This window comes from Nerophis ophidion, linkage group LG27, assembly GCF_033978795.1.
Source record: "Nerophis ophidion isolate RoL-2023_Sa linkage group LG27, RoL_Noph_v1.0, whole genome shotgun sequence".
NCBI lineage: Eukaryota > Metazoa > Chordata > Actinopteri > Syngnathiformes > Syngnathidae > Nerophis > Nerophis ophidion.
Genome location: NC_084637.1, coordinates 28075886 through 28091693, shown reverse-complemented (window position 1 = coordinate 28091693; position 15808 = coordinate 28075886). Strand labels below are relative to the sequence as shown.

Genomic DNA, 15808 nt, shown 5'->3' with positions numbered 1-15808 from the left:
TTTAACGTAAACTATGAACATAAAACAAACAACACTTACTGTGACATGAGCAGAACAGCATGAACTATGAAAAAGAAATGAACATCAATGTCGCCAGGTAGACTAACTGACAATGACAGGCTTAAATAATAGTCTCTGATTAGCCACAGGTGCGTGAGTCCAAACAAATGAGGCAGGTGAAACTAATGAGTCGTCATGGAAACTAAAACAAACAAGGGTGCACAAAAACAGGAACTAATGGAGTCTAAAACTGAACAGAGCAAAACCAAACAAAATCCAGACCACAGAACATGACACATTTCGGGAGAAGATCCGCACCGTAACACAACATAAACACGTCAGAACAAATACCCAAAACACCTTGCAGCACTAACTCTTCCGGCACGCTACAATATGCACCCCCCGCTATCCCCTCCCCTCCACCTCAACCCTGCACCCCACAAACCCGCCCATACAGTACTTGCCAACCCTCCCGGATTTTCTGGGAGATTCCCGAAATTCAGCGCCTCTCCCGAAAACCTCCCGGGACAAATTTTCTCCCGAAAATCTCCCTAAATTCAGGCGGAGGTGGAGGCCACGCCCCCTCCAGCTCCATGCGGACCTGATTAAGAACAGCCTGTTTTCAAGTCCGCGTTTTCACGTCCGCTTTCCCACCATATAAACAACGTGTCTGCCCAATGACGTTATAACTGTAGAATGATCGAGGGCCAGTTCCTGGTTTCTCATGTGGGTTTATTGTTAGGCAGTTTCATTAACGTCCTCCCAGCCCGGTAACAACACACAACAACAGCAGTCACATTTTAGTCTACCGTAAAGCAGTTCGTCCGCCGTAAACAGCAAGGTTGGGACACTCTTAAGCAGGACAATACTGCCATCTACTGTACATGCATATGGTTAGAAAAATAGTGACAGAAAATAGAACAAGGATGGGCAATTCAACCCTTAACTCAACAATGAGTAGATGGGTGTTATGTGTGTGTATATGTGTAAATAAATGAACACTGAAAGTCAAGTATTTATTTTATTTATGTATATATATATATATATATATATATATATTTATTTGTGTGTGTGTGTGTGTATGTATATATGTAAGTATGTATATGTATGTGTGTATATGTATACATATATGTATGTATACATATATGTATGTATATATATACATACCCTGTATGTATATATATGTGTATATATATATATCCATCCATCCATTTTCTACCGCTTATTCCCTTTCGGGGTCGCGGGGGGCGCTGGCGCCTATCTCAGCTACAATCGGGCGGAAAGCGGGGTACACCCTGGACAAGTCGCCACCTCATCGCAGGGCCAACACAGATAGACAGACAACATTCACACTCACATTCACACACTAGGTCCAATTTAGTGTTGCCAATCAACTTATCCCCAGGTGCATGTCTTTGGAAGTGGGAGGAAGCCGGAGTACCCGGAGGGAACCCACGCATTCACGGGGAGAACATGCAAACTCCACACAGAAAGATCCCGAGCCTGGATTCGAACCCAGGACTGCAGGACCTTCTTATTGTGAGGCAGACGCACTAACCCCTCTGCCACCGTGAAGCCCTATATATATATATATATATATATATATATATATATATATATATATATATATATATATATATATATATATATATATATATATATATATATATATATATATATATATATATATATATATATATATATATATATACCAAATTCTAAGATGCTGTTTTGAGGCATGTTAAAAGAAAATAATGCACTTTATCAACTCAAATAAATTGAGTGGATTTATTTGGGAAAACCTTGTTACATTGTTTAATGCATCACAACAGAATTAGGCATAAAAATGTGTTAATTCCAAAACTGCATATATCGGTATCGGTTGATATCGGAATCGGTAATTAGGAGTTGGACAATATTGGATATTGGCAAAAAAAAAGCCATTATCGGACATCTCTTGTTGTGATACAAGTTTTAAGCTGAATGTGGGGAAGTTGCGAGCATTGGACAAAGTTGCAAGGCATATTTGGCAGGGATTTGTTGAGTTTGCCCGAATTGGCGTCATCAGTTCCTGGAAGGCCTGAATAAAGTAAAATAACTCTCGCCTATTGTTCCTTGTGGGATACTGAATTGTGAACATTTTCCAAAGTCTCATGCTAAATTAGTTTTTCCCCATTAGATGGGCTACCTGTTGCCCATGGACTGAATGCACACTGAAAGCATATCAGAACACGTCCGACGGCTGCGTTGCTGTATCGCACCAAAGGCGTAAATAAGGGATCGACTTCATTTGTTGATGCAAGATGAAATCGCGGGGCGGGCTTTTTTTTCATCACTCGAGTGATGCAACACATGAAGGTTAATCTGACTTGGTCTGGCTCCGACTGACAGACTGTCACCCCTGACCCAGATGAGTGATTTGAACAAGAACACACTCAAATATCTGCACGCGTGTACAAGCAAAGTTGTGTTCTAATCAAAAGCTGCATAGAAAATACTTTGTTGACGCTCCCCCTTCATGTTGAAAACATTCATGTCGTATTACAGTAGCTAGAAAACATTCAATCATTCTCCTCCCTCTTTCTTTTTTTTTTTTTGTCAGATGCATATCCGGTATCCGAGGTGGTTTACACATGGACTCCACCTGCTTACACGTCCGTAGTGGTGGCAGAGGACGGTTCGAGACTCAACCAGTACTCCCTGATGTCACAGACAGTCGGCACAATGGACATACACACAAGCCGAGGTCGGTGTGTGGAAATGAACGCAACTTTTTGTATTTACAGTACACACAGTAGTACAAACTTTCTTACTCAGGCGGGACATTGGGTTGAAAAAATTGATACCTAACACTTGGAAGGCAAACTTGCTGAGCACAGATCGATATGCTTGAAATTTAAGAAAATAAATCGATATATCGATCGATCGTTACACCCTTAATATATCCTGTGTATATATATATATATATATATATATATATATATATATATATATATATATATAAATATATATATATATATATATATATATATATATGTAGGTGTGGGAAAAATCACAAGACTACTTCATCTCTACAGAACTGTTTCATGAGGGGTTCCCTCAATCATCAGGAGATTTTAATGGAAGCGTTCACATACAATGGTTTATATAGGACACAGAGTGGGTGGGTACAGGCAGGCGTAGGGTGTGGTGATTGGCTCATGTGTTACCTAGGAGGTGTTTCCGTCTGTGGCGGCATGTTGAAATGATTTCGCTGCGCTTGTTGAGGGATGATAGATCTGGATGATATATAATAAACAGTTTCTCTTTTAAGCATAGGTTGCATCTTTTATTACCACTGTTGTAAGGTGTGCTGGATGCAAGAATTTGCCATGTTATTGAATATTCAACATTATTGTCTTTGAGGTTCCAAATGTGTTTGCTGAGTTCTGTAGAATTCCGCAAAGTCTGGTTTCTAAAGGAGGCGTTGTGATTATTCCATCTTGTTTTGAACGCTCCTTCGGTTAATCCTACGTACGTGTCGGATGTGTTAATGTCCTTGCGTATTACCTTTGCTTGGTAAACGACTGATGTCTGTAAGCACCCTCCTATTCTCTGGATAATCCAATCAAGACATATATATATATATATATATATATGTGTCTTAATTAGATTATCCAGAGAATAGTGCTCGATACCGTGGTAGAGCGCAATATATGTATGTATGGGTAAAATCACAAGACGACTTCATCTCTACAGAACTGTTTCATGAGGGGTTCCCTCAATCGTCAGGAGTTTTTTAATTTTTTTTCTCCTGACGATTGAGGGAACCCCTCAAGAAACAGGTCTGTAGAGATGAAGTAGTCTTGTGGTTTTTGTATATATATATATGTCTTGATTGGATTATCCAGAGAATAGTGCTCGATACCGTGGTAGAGCGCAATATGTAGGTGTGGGAAAGAAATCTCCTGATGATTGAGGGAACCCCTCATGAAACAGTTCTGTAGAGATGAAGTAGTATTGTGATCTTTCCCACACCTACATATATATTTATATATTAGGGGTGTGGGAAAAAATCGATTCGAATACAAATCGAATCGTTTACGTTGTGCGATTCAGAATCGATTCTCATTTTTAAAAAATCGATTTTCTATTTTTTTATTTTTTAATCAATCCAACAAACCACTATACAGCAATACCATAACAATGCAATCCAATTCCAAAACCGAACCTGACCCAGCAACACTCAGAACTGCAATAAACAGAGCAATTGAGAGGAGACACAAACACGACACAGAACAAACCAAAAGTAATGAAACAAAAATTATTATCAACAACAGTATCAATATTAGTTATAATTTCAGCATAGCAGTAATTAAAAATCCCTCATTGACATTATCATTAGACATTTATAAAAATAATAAAAAAGAACTTACACTTGCATTGCATCTCATAAGCTTGACAACACACTGTGTCCAATGTTTTCACAAAGATAAAATAAGTCATATTTTTGGTTCGTTTAATAGTTAAAACAACTTTACATTATTGCAATCAGTTGATAAAACATTGTCCGTCACAAATATATACGCTTTTTTTTTTTTTTAATCTACTACTCTGCTAGCATGTCAGCAGACTGGGGTAGATCCTGCTGAAATCCTATGTATTGAATGAATACAGAATCGTTTTGAATCGGAAAAATATCGTTTTTGAATCGAGAATCGAATCGAAAAAAATCGATATATTATCGAATCGTGACCCCAAGAATCGATATTGAATCGAATCGTGGGACACCCAAAGATTCACAGCCCTAATATACATATATATATGTATATATATATATATATATATATATATATATACATACATATATATATGTATGTATGTTTACACATATCACTGCAAAAGTCTGTTCAAAAACAAGAAAAAAAAATACAAAAGTGAAGGGTATTTTATTTGAACCAAGCAAAATTATCTGCCAGTAGAACAAGAATATTTGGCTTGTCAAGAATTTCCAAAACAAGTCAAATTAGCTAACTTCAGTGAACCTAAAAATACCTTAAAATAAGTACCGTATTTTTCAAAGTATAAGTCGCTCCAGAGTATAAGTCGCTCCAGAGTATAAGTCGCACCGGCCGAAAATGCATAATAAAGAAGGAAAAAATATATAAACGTCGCACTGGAGTATAAGTCGCATTTTTGGGGGGAAATTTCTTTGATAAAATCCAACACCAATAATAGACATTTGAAAGGCAATTTAAAATAAATAAAGAATAGTGAACAACAGGCTGAATAAGTGTACGTTATATGAGGCATAAATAACCAACTGAGAAGGTGCCTGGTATGTTTACGTAACATATTATGGTAAGAGTCATTCAAATAACTATAACATATAGAACATGCTATACCTTTACCAAACAATCCGTCACTCCTAATCGATAAATCCCAGTCGCTTCTGAACAACTCTGCCCAGTCCAAAGGTATGTGCCGCTTCCTCTTGTCGTTTTCATCCATCTTCTTCCGCTTATCCGAGGTCGGGTCGCGGGGGCAACAGCCTAAGCAGGGAAACCCAGACTTCCCTTTCCCCAGCCACTTCGTCTAGCTCTTCCCGGGGGATCCCGAGGCGTTCCCAGGCCAGCCGGGAGACATAGTCTTCCCAACGTGTCCTGGGTCTTCCTCGTGGCCTCCTACCGGTTGGACGTGCCCTAAACACCTCCCTAGGGAGGCGTTCGGGTGGCATCCCGACCAGATGCCCGAATCCCTTCATCTGGCCCTCTCGATGTGGAGGAGCAGTGGCTTTACGTTGAGCTTCCCCCAAATGACAGAGCTTCTCACCCTATCTCTGACATCAATCTCTAAAGGATATCACCACATGGGCTCAGGAACAGTTCAGAAAACCACTGTCACTAAGTACAGTTGGTCGCTACATCTGTAAGTGCAAGTTAAAGCTCTACTATGCAAAGCCAAAGCCATTTATCAACAACATCCAGAAACGCCGCAGGCTTCTCTGGGCCCGAGATCATCTAAGATGGACTGATGCAGAGTGGAAAAGTATTCTGAGGTCTGACGAGTCCACATTTCAAATTGTTTTTGGAAATATTCGACATCGTGTCATCCGCGCCAAAGGGGAAGCGAACCATCCAGCGGAGGAAACTCATTTCGGCCGCTTGTACCCGTGATCTAGTCCTTTCGGTCATGACCCAAAGCTCATGACCATAGGTGAGGATGGGAACGTAGATCGACCGGTAAATTGAGAGCTTTGCCTTCCGGCTCAGCTCCTTCTTCACCACAACGGATCGGTACAACGTCCGCATTACTGAAGACGCCGCACCGATCCGCCTGTCGATCTTACGATCCACTCTTCCCTCACTCGTGAACAAGACTCCTAGGTACTTGAAGTCTTGTCGTTTTCTGCTGCATATTTCACTACGTCCAGCTTGTAATCTGCAGTACATGATTTCCTTTTCGGTGCCATTTTTTTTTCAGCCCTTCTCAGTTTTTATAAGTTACCGCCAACGATGAAATGATCCATTTTAATAGCTACGGCAGTAGCATATAGCATATAGCAGTTAGCATTCCATGACCCACAATTCACTTCCGCCATGGCCCGCCCCCGCCGAATTCTTATTGGTTGACATGTGTGAGGATTGCTGACATTTTCTTCGTCTCGTCCGCGAATGAGCTAAATAATATTATTTGATATTTTACGGTAATGTGTTAAAAATTTCACACATAAGTCGCTCCGGAGTATATGAAAAAAACTGCGATTTATAATCCGAAAAATATGGTATACTCTCACAAATAACAACTGCACTACGACATGAGTACCTATTTTCTATTGTTTCATTGAAAATAAAACAGCAAAGTCCATTTCAATCAATCAATCAATGTTTATTTATATAGCCCCAAATCACAAATGTCTCAAAGGACTGCACAAATCATTACGACTACAACATCCTCGGAAGAACCCACAAAAGGGCAAGGAAAACTCACACCCAGTGGGCAGGGAGAATTCACATCCAGTGGGACGCCAGTGACAATGCTGACTATGAGAAACCTTGGAGAGGACCTCAGATGTGGGCAACCCCCCCTCCCTAGGGGACCGAAAGCAATGGATGTCGAGCGGGTCTAACATGATACTGTGAAAGTTCAATCCATAGTGGCTCCAACACAGCCGCGAGAGTTCAGTTCAAGCGGATTCAAGACAGCAGCGAGAGTCCCGTCCACAGGAAACCATCTCAAGCGGATCAGCAGCGTAGAGACGTCCCCAACCGATACAGGCGAGCGGTCCATCCTGGGTCCCGACGAGCGGTCCATCCTGGGTCTCGACTCTGGACAGCCAGTACTTCATCCATGGTCATCGGACCGGACCCCCTCCACAAGGGAGGGGGGGACATAGGAGAAAGAAAAGAAGCGGCAGATCAACTGGTCTAAAAAGGAGGTCTATTTAAAGGCTAGAGTATACAGATGAGTTTTAAGGTGAGACTTAAATGCTTCTACTGAGGTAGCATCTCGAACTGACTTGGCTGTCATCTGTTTTTAATATGAGACAAAATTGTGTCAACACTGCAAAAACTGAAATCTAAGTAAGATTAAATATCTCAAATAAGGGTGATTATTGCTTATTTCCTGTCTGATAAGATCATTCTTCTCACTAAGCAGATTTTATGTTAGTGTTTTACTTGTTTTAAGGGTTTCTGTGTCAGTAAGATATTACAGCTTGTTGCTGAGATTTGATGACCTATATTGAGTAAAACATGCTTGAAACTAGAATATCAACTTTTTCCAAAGCTGTGTCATCAACACTCACAAGTTTAAAACTACTTTAAAGCAATAATTTCTTATTTCAAGCATGACAGCCAAATGGAGTTTGCTGTTTTATTTTCAATGAAACAATAGAAAACACGTACTCATATTGTAGTACACTTGTTACGAGTGAGAATATTCTTATTTTAAGGTATTTTTGGGTTCTTTGAGGTTATTCAAAAATAATGTACAGCATCCAAACAACAGAAGAATAATTCATTATTACATTTTAACAGAAGTGTAGATCGAACTTGTTAAAAGTGAAAGTAAGCAGATATTAACAGTAAATGAACAAGTAGATTATTAAATCATTTTCTACCACTTGTCCTTAATAATGTTGACAAAATAATTGAATGATAAATGACACTATGACAGTGGCTCGCTGTCGTCGTGCGGGTTCCCAGGACCATCAAGGAAGGACATATCTTTTGCAGGTTTGACTCTCGTTTATTTTTTCAAATAAAGGAAGTCTTTCGCGACGTCGTCGCTCACGCTGCTCGCTCCTCCGTGTCGCTCTTATAGTCGTCGCCGCCTTGCGTTCTGTCGCTCTTGCTCTTCAGTCGCTGTTGCGGGCTCTCCACCTCCTTCTCCCCTGTTGTCTCCTCCTTCTCCCCTTTTATACGCTGAGAGGAGATACATTAATTGTCTCCCGGTGTGCGAGCCGCGCACCTGATCTCGCTTGTAGCGTCACTCCCGGCATGCCCCCCCTCTACGCTCGGTCGTCGTCTCCTTCTCGTTGCCGCCATTTTGGGCCGGGCTCCAGCGTGCTCTGCCCCGCTGCTCGTTCACCGGCTCCGCCTCTCAACATACCTCCATCGCCGGCTGAGCCTACTCCCCCCTCCTTTTTTTAAAGGGGCGGGAAATTACTGTCACGGCCACCTGTGTCCCTGGTCTTCTCTTCATTTTCTCCTTGTTCTTCTTTTTGGTCTGTGTCTTCTTCCTTGTCTTTGTCACAACATGGCTAGGACGAGGATTGTTTCTTCGATGCAGATGAGGATCAACACGAGCGACGCGTGGACGTGAGTACATAGTTGTTTATTCAAAACTATAATAAAAAATAAACAAACTAAGGGCGCTCACAAGGAGGTATAAAACTTGGCTACAAAATATAAACAGGAAACAAAAACACTTTCTCGATTGGCATGAATGAACTATGAACAGAAACAGCACGATGGCATGAATATAATAAACTATAAACAAAACTAGCACTGTGGCATAAATACACAAAACTACACAGCATGGAACTGTGGACGAGGACGTGAAGGTTTGAACAGCATGGGTAGGGTGCGTGCGAGTGTGAAGATCCCAGGATGATGAACAGAAAGAAAATGACTTAAATACTGGCTGTGATAAATCAGGAACAGGTGTGGGACAAGGTGGGAACTAATACGTTGGCATGGAAACAAACCAAACCAGGAAGTGCAAAACGTGACTGAATGTCCAAAATCAAAAACATAACATGACAAAACAAAACATGATCCATAGGTGTGACAGTCTTTGCCTTTTTCCTTGTCTTTTTCTTCTTTGTCCTTTTCTCCGTTCTTTTTTACTTTTTCTTTGTCCTCTTTAACCTTTTCTTTGTCTTTTTCTTCATTCTTTTCTTTGTCTTTGTGTTTTTTGTCTTCTTCGTCTTTTCCTTTGTCTTCTTTTCCTTCGTCATCATCATGTTCTTCTTCATCATGCTCTTCTTCTTCATCATCATTTTCTTTTTCTTCATCATCACATTCTTTTTCTTCATCATCATCACATTCTTTTTCTTCTTCATCATCATCCTGTTCTTCTGCTTTATTCTTTTGGAGGTGGCACTCGCCGCCTCCCCCCACCTGGTCCGCCAGTACCTGCAGGAGCCGCAATTGTTGGCGGGACTCCTCGAGCCGCTGCCGGCTGCCTGCCGCCACCTCGGTGAACGCGCCGATTAGAGCTCAGAGGAAATCGTCCTCCCTCACCTCCGATGGTCCTTCCGGGTTGGGCCCCAAATGTGACAGTCGCTCGCTGTCGTCGTGCGGGTTCCCAGGACCATCAAGGAAGGACATTGCTTTTGCAGGTTTGTCTCTCGTTTATTTTTTCAAATAAAGGAAGTCTTTCGTGCCGTCGTCGCTCACGCTGCTCGCTCCTACGTGTCGCTCTTTTAGTCGGCCGCGTCTTCGTCGTCGCCGTCTTGCGTACTGTCGCTCTTGCTCTTCAGTCGCTGTTGCGGGCTCTCCTTCTTATTTCCTCCTTCTCCCCTTTTATACGCTGAGAGGAGATACGTTAATTGTGTCCCGGTGTGCGAGCCACGCACCTGATCTCGTTTGTAGCATCGTTCCTGGCATGCCCCGCCTCTCCGCTCAGTTGTCGTCTCCTCCTCCTTGCCGCCATTTTGGGCCGGGCTCCAGCGTGCCCTTTCCCGCTGCTCGTTCGCCGGCTCCCCCTCTCCACAGACACAATATGCTACTGCATATGTCAGCAGGCTAATTAGGAGCCTTAGTTTGTTTACTTACTTTTAAAAGACAAGTTGTCTTGTCTACCTGGGAATAGGTTGATTGGCAACACTAAATTGGCCCTAGTGTGTGAATGTGAGTGTGAATGTTGTCTGTCTATCTGTGTTGGCCCTGTGATGAGGTGGCGACTTGTCCAGGGTGTACCCCGCCTTCCGCCCGATTGTAGCTGAGATAGGCGCCAGCGCCCCCCGCGACCCCGAAAGGGAATAAGCGGTAGAAAATGGATGGATGGATGGATTGTCTTGCAGGTTCACTTTTTTTAATTTAAGGACTTAACTGCAATAATACACATATTTTTAATGTACCCTAGATTTGTTGTTTAAATAAAGCCAATAATGCACTTTTTTGGTGGTGCCCTTTATTTAGAAAAATACCAAAATAATTTTAGCACCGGTACTGGTAACAAAATATTGGTATCATTACAACACTACTTTGAACACCTTTGATCCAAATGAACCGATTCTGTTTTTACTTGGAAGCTTCCGGTAAGCGACCCTTGAAATGAGGGGATTACTTTTTTTTTTTTTTTTTTTTGTCGGTCAAAGGTTAAGCCGGCAACATTTCCATCCAAAAGTCTGTAATTACATTCCGAAAAAGTTTTTTTGTTTTTTTTGGTACAAATATAAAAGCGCATGTAATTAATACTGTTGTTACGGCTCTACCAGAAATAGTGTGTGTGTGTGTGTTTGTGTGTTTGTGTGTGTTTGTCGGCCAAACAAAATCCTGTGGTCGCGGCGTCTAATGGGGTCAGAGGGCAGATGATGGAGAGCCGCTATTCCGTAAACACACCGTCCATCATCCTCACTTAACTTTCATTCTTCACCTGCTGAGAGACGTACATAGTGCGGCATCAGTAATACGTGATAATGTGATGTGAGTAATTCGAGATTAAGAAAAAGAGGAGTAGTGAGCGTGTGAGGCCCGGAGTAAATGTGGGAGACATTATCGGGGATCAGCGTCAATGAGCGCGGGCCAGTACGTGGGAGAGTAGCCTATCCCTCACACAACCAGCTGTCTACGGGGCCTGGGCAGCCTTGTAAAACAACACTTATCCCTGGCGTGAGCCTCCACACACACACACACACACACACACACACACACACACACACACACACACACTGAACCAGAGAGAAACCTTGGGTTAATCCCCAAGCAACACCCACCCATCCCCGCCCCTACGGCCACCATCCAACCGCGCCCAGGAGCCTTTGCATAAGAAGATGACGTCACTTTTTATTTTTAATTGGTTGGCTGGTCTTGCATGTGTGCGTGGTGCCCTCCAGCTTCATCTTAAAGACAGCGCTTACGGCAGGGGTCTCCAAACTTTTTCCACTGAGGGCCGCGCACAAATGTTGATGTTTTTATTTCAAAAACCAATACAATGTATGTGTAAAAATATACATTTAGGCCTTGGCGGAGATAGATATCTACTTATATCCTTATTTAAGAGTTATCTCTTTCTCTAGTCATATTTGAAACAGCTAGTGTTTTTCCATTTGTTCTCTTTCTGTTCGTCCGCAAGTATTTTATTGATCCCCAGGGATCAATAAAGTACTTTCTATTCTATTCTATTCGATTCTAAACGGCGTGTGTGTTAACCTTGAAGCTTTGGAATGTAGGAAGTTGGAGTGCTCCCTAAATATCTTATCTTTATGGGGATAGGTTGATTGGCAACACTAAATTGGCCCTAGTGTGTGAATGTGAGTGTGAATGTTGTCTGTCTATCTGTGTTGGCCCTGCGATGAGGTGGCGACTTGTCCAGGGTGTACCCCGCCCTCCGCCCGATTGTAGCTGAGATCGGCGCCAGCGACCCCGAAAGGGAATAAGCGGTAGAAAATGGATGGATGGATGGATAGTTGAACAAGGAACCGGTATGTCCCATCTGTGGAGGGTGAGGGCTGTTCGCGGAATCAAGAAGTAGTCTCTTCCCGTTTGAATGTTAGATCAACTAGGGCAGGGGTCGGGAACCTTTTTGGCTGAGAGAGCCAAACAAGCCAAATATTTTAATAAGTATTTCGGTGAGAGCCATATATATTTTTTTAAGACTGAATCCAACTAATTGCGTGCATTTTTAAGTAAGACTTACATTTTTAGAGGATAATAAGTCTCTTATTATTTTTAATAACATTGTTATTCTGAAGCTAAACAACAATAAATAAAATACTTCTTACCATTAATGCTACTTCTTGAACTGGTGCGGTAGAAACCGGATGGATGGATTAAAATGCATGAAAATGTTTTATGTTTTGAACTTTATTTTTGACACTGTGATTACCAGCGGAATTATTCACTACTTATCGTGTTAAGCAATGTCAGCTAAGATTTATCTGAGAGCCAGATGTAGTCATCAAAAGAGCCACATCTGGCTCTAGAGCCATAGGTTCCCTACCCCTGAACTAGGGCGATGCGATTTGAATGTGTCGTGCATAGATTTGGTCTCCCAAAGCTTTGGTAATAAAATATCAAGATAAGCTACTCTGTCTCAGGATTCATTTAAAACCAGCTTATGTGTCATCGAAAGAACTTGGGAGTGACCAGTCGTTTAAATTCCCTGGGAGGAAGAACTGGTCACAACGCAACAGCCTCTAATCAGGCTTGATCCCAGGGACCCCAAAGGATTTTGGTCAAAAAAATGTTTAAAATGTGTCATTATTTTTTATTATTGTTATTTAAGGTTTAAATCTCTAGATCAACATTAGGTCTATCCGTCAACATAACATTTTTAAACATTTAAGTTGTATGCCCTTTTTCTCAAAGAAAACCCTGTTTTGTTATGGAAAAAAACACAATATGCAATAGTTTCCCCCAATAGAATTTTAAAGTGGAATATTTGAGATTATAGAATAATTGGAGCCTTAAAAATGTCAACACATAACATCATTCATTTCAATTTGTTATTATTTTTTTTAGCAATGACACACACAAAAAATCACACTAAAATTATTGGGGATCCAAAAGGGTCCTACTTATTAAAAATAAAAAACATAGTTTTTTTTTTTACTGTTTACTTTAAACACAATCGTCTTGAGATCAACTTCAGATCCATCCGTCAATTATAACTTTTATGTCGAGCGGGTCTAACATGATACTGTGAAAGTTCAATCCACAATGGATCCAACACAGTCGCGAGAGTCCCGTTCACAGCGGAGCCAGCAGGAAACCATCCCAAGCGCTCGACATCCATTGCTTTCCTCCTCTCTAAGGTTCTCATAGTCATCATTATCACCGACGTCCCACTGGGTCATTATTGTCACCGATGTCCCACTGGGTGTGAGTTTTCCTTGCCCTTATGTGGGCGTACCGAGGATGTCGTGGTGGTTTGTGCAGCCCTTTGAGACACTAGTGATTTAGGGCTATATAAGTAAACATTGATTGATTGAGTGATTGATTGTTGTTTATGTTTTTTGTGTGTTCTTATTAGGCCCTTCTTTAGAAAAAACAACAACTTAGTTTTTTATATGGAAAACACAAAATATGCAATATTTTCCCCAAAAAATATCTCAAAGTGGAATATTGACATTGATTTTGATTAATTTATTTTTTTTTAAAGAAAATAACAGCCTGCATTGCAACTTTGTGTTATTAGAGTAAACATTGCAATATTTTCTTGTCACATTTCACCTGTTTACTCTTTTATACCACTTTTTCTGTTATTAAATTTTTTAACCGTATTTTTAGCATGTGCTAAGGGCCGTTAGAAAATTACAAATGGCCCCCGGGTCGCACTTTGGACACCCCCTGGCTTACGGGAACATCTGTAAAATTGAGGGCAGACGTTCTTGCAAAGTCTGGTTTGGTTCCGGACTGGCGCTTGTACGATTTGACGTCCTCCCATGTCTAGAATGTTTGTCGTCTACTCAAGAGACGCTGGGAAGGAAACGAGCCGTGTTGGGATTGGACGGCCAGCTGTGACACGTGGAGGGTCGGCGGGAGAAAGGGGTGGGGCGGTGGTGCGGTGGTGCGGGGGTCATTGAAAGGCATCTGCTTAATACTCTTATGTAAAATGGAACTGTAATACACGTCCATCCAGTTTCTAGTAGTGTCATTATTAAAAGCATGGATTTCCCCCGGCTTTTTTTTTTTTTTTTTTTTTTTTTTTTTCATTTAACAAAACCTCGTTCACTGACGCGCTGCATCACCAATAGGCGGGGACGTCGTTTGAGGGGGGTCACGTGCACTGCAAAAACTCGGTGTTCAAACACAAGAAAAAAGTATATACAAAAATGAGGGGATTTTTCCTTGAACGAGGCAAAATTATCTGCCAATACAACAAGAAAATTTAGCTTGTCAAGACTTTCCAAAACAAGTAAAATCAGCTAACCTCAATAATGGCCAAAAATACCTTAAAATAATTACAAAACCTGTTTCCATATGAGTTGGGAAATTGTGTTTGATGTAAATAAAAACAGAATACAATGATTTGCAAATCATTTTCAACCCATATTCAATTGAATGCACTACAAAGACAACATATTTGATGTTCAAACTCATAAACTATATTTTTTGCAAATAATAATTAAATAAAAATTTCATGGCTGCAACACGTGCCAAAGTAGTTGGGAAAGGGCATGTTCACCACGGTGTTACATCACGTTTTCTTTTAACATCCATCCATCCATCCATCTTCTACCGCTTATTCCCTTTCGGGGTCGCGGGGGGCGCTGGCACCTATCTCAGCTAACACTCAATAAATGTTTGGGAACTGAGGAAACTAATTGTTGAAGCTTTGAAAGTGGAAATCTTTCCCATTCTTGTTTTATGTAGAGCTTCAGTCGTTCAACAGTCCGGGGTCTCCGCTGTCGTATTTTACGCTTCATAATGCAGCACACATTTTCGATGGGCGACAGGTCTGGACTGCAGGCGGGCCAGGAAAGTCCCCACGCTCTTTTTTTTTTACGAAGCCACACTGTTGTAACACGTGCTGAATGTTGCTTAGCATTGTCTTGCTGAAATAAGCAGGGGCGTCCATAAAAAAGACGCCCCTTAGATGGCAGCACATGTTGTTCCAAAACCTGTATGTACCCATCAGCATTAATGGTGCCTTCACAGATGTGTAAGTTACCCATGCCTTGGGCACTAATGCACCCCCATACCATCACAGATGCTGGCTTTTGAACTTTGCGTCGATAAAAGTCTGGATGGTTCGCTTCCCCTTTGGTCCTGATGACACGATGTCTAATATTTCCAAAAACAATTTGAAATGTGGACTCGTCAGACCACAGAACACTTTTCCACTTTGCATCAGTCCATCTTAGATGATCTTGGGCCCAGAGAAGCCTGCGGTGTTTTTGGATGTTGTTGATAAATGGCTTTCGCTTTGCATAGTAGAGCTTTAACTTGCACTTACAGATGTAGCGACGAACTGTATTTAGTGACAGTGGTTTTCTGAAATGTTCCTGAGCCCATGTGGTGATATCCTTTCGAGATTGATGTCGGTTTTTGATACAGTGCCGTCTGAAGAATCGAAGGTCACGGTTATTCAATGTTGGTTTCCGGCCATGCCGCTTACGTGGAGTGATTTCTCCAGATTCTCTGAACCTTTTGAT

The 15808-nt window shown here is 41.5% G+C and overlaps 2 protein-coding genes across 5 annotated transcripts in view; one reads left to right on the top strand and one right to left on the bottom strand.

Annotated features, from left to right (window-relative positions):
• Positions 1 to 15808, top strand: part of LOC133544468 (gamma-aminobutyric acid receptor subunit alpha-5-like) — a 103197-nt gene that overhangs the window by 62758 nt on the left and 24631 nt on the right. For 2 of the 3 annotated variants that reach the window (XM_061889815.1, XM_061889814.1), the window contains exon 8: positions 2603 to 2746. The exons of the other annotated variant lie outside the window; for it this stretch is intronic. In XM_061889815.1, the coding sequence (XP_061745799.1) occupies positions 2603 to 2746 (144 nt within the window). The remainder of the gene's footprint in view (positions 1 to 2602; positions 2747 to 15808) is intronic. 3 annotated transcript variants of the gene reach the window in all.
• The window catches only part of LOC133544467 (gamma-aminobutyric acid receptor subunit beta-3-like), a 250825-nt gene that overhangs the window by 231860 nt on the left and 3157 nt on the right, over positions 1 to 15808 (bottom strand). The gene's annotated exons all lie outside the window — the stretch shown is intronic.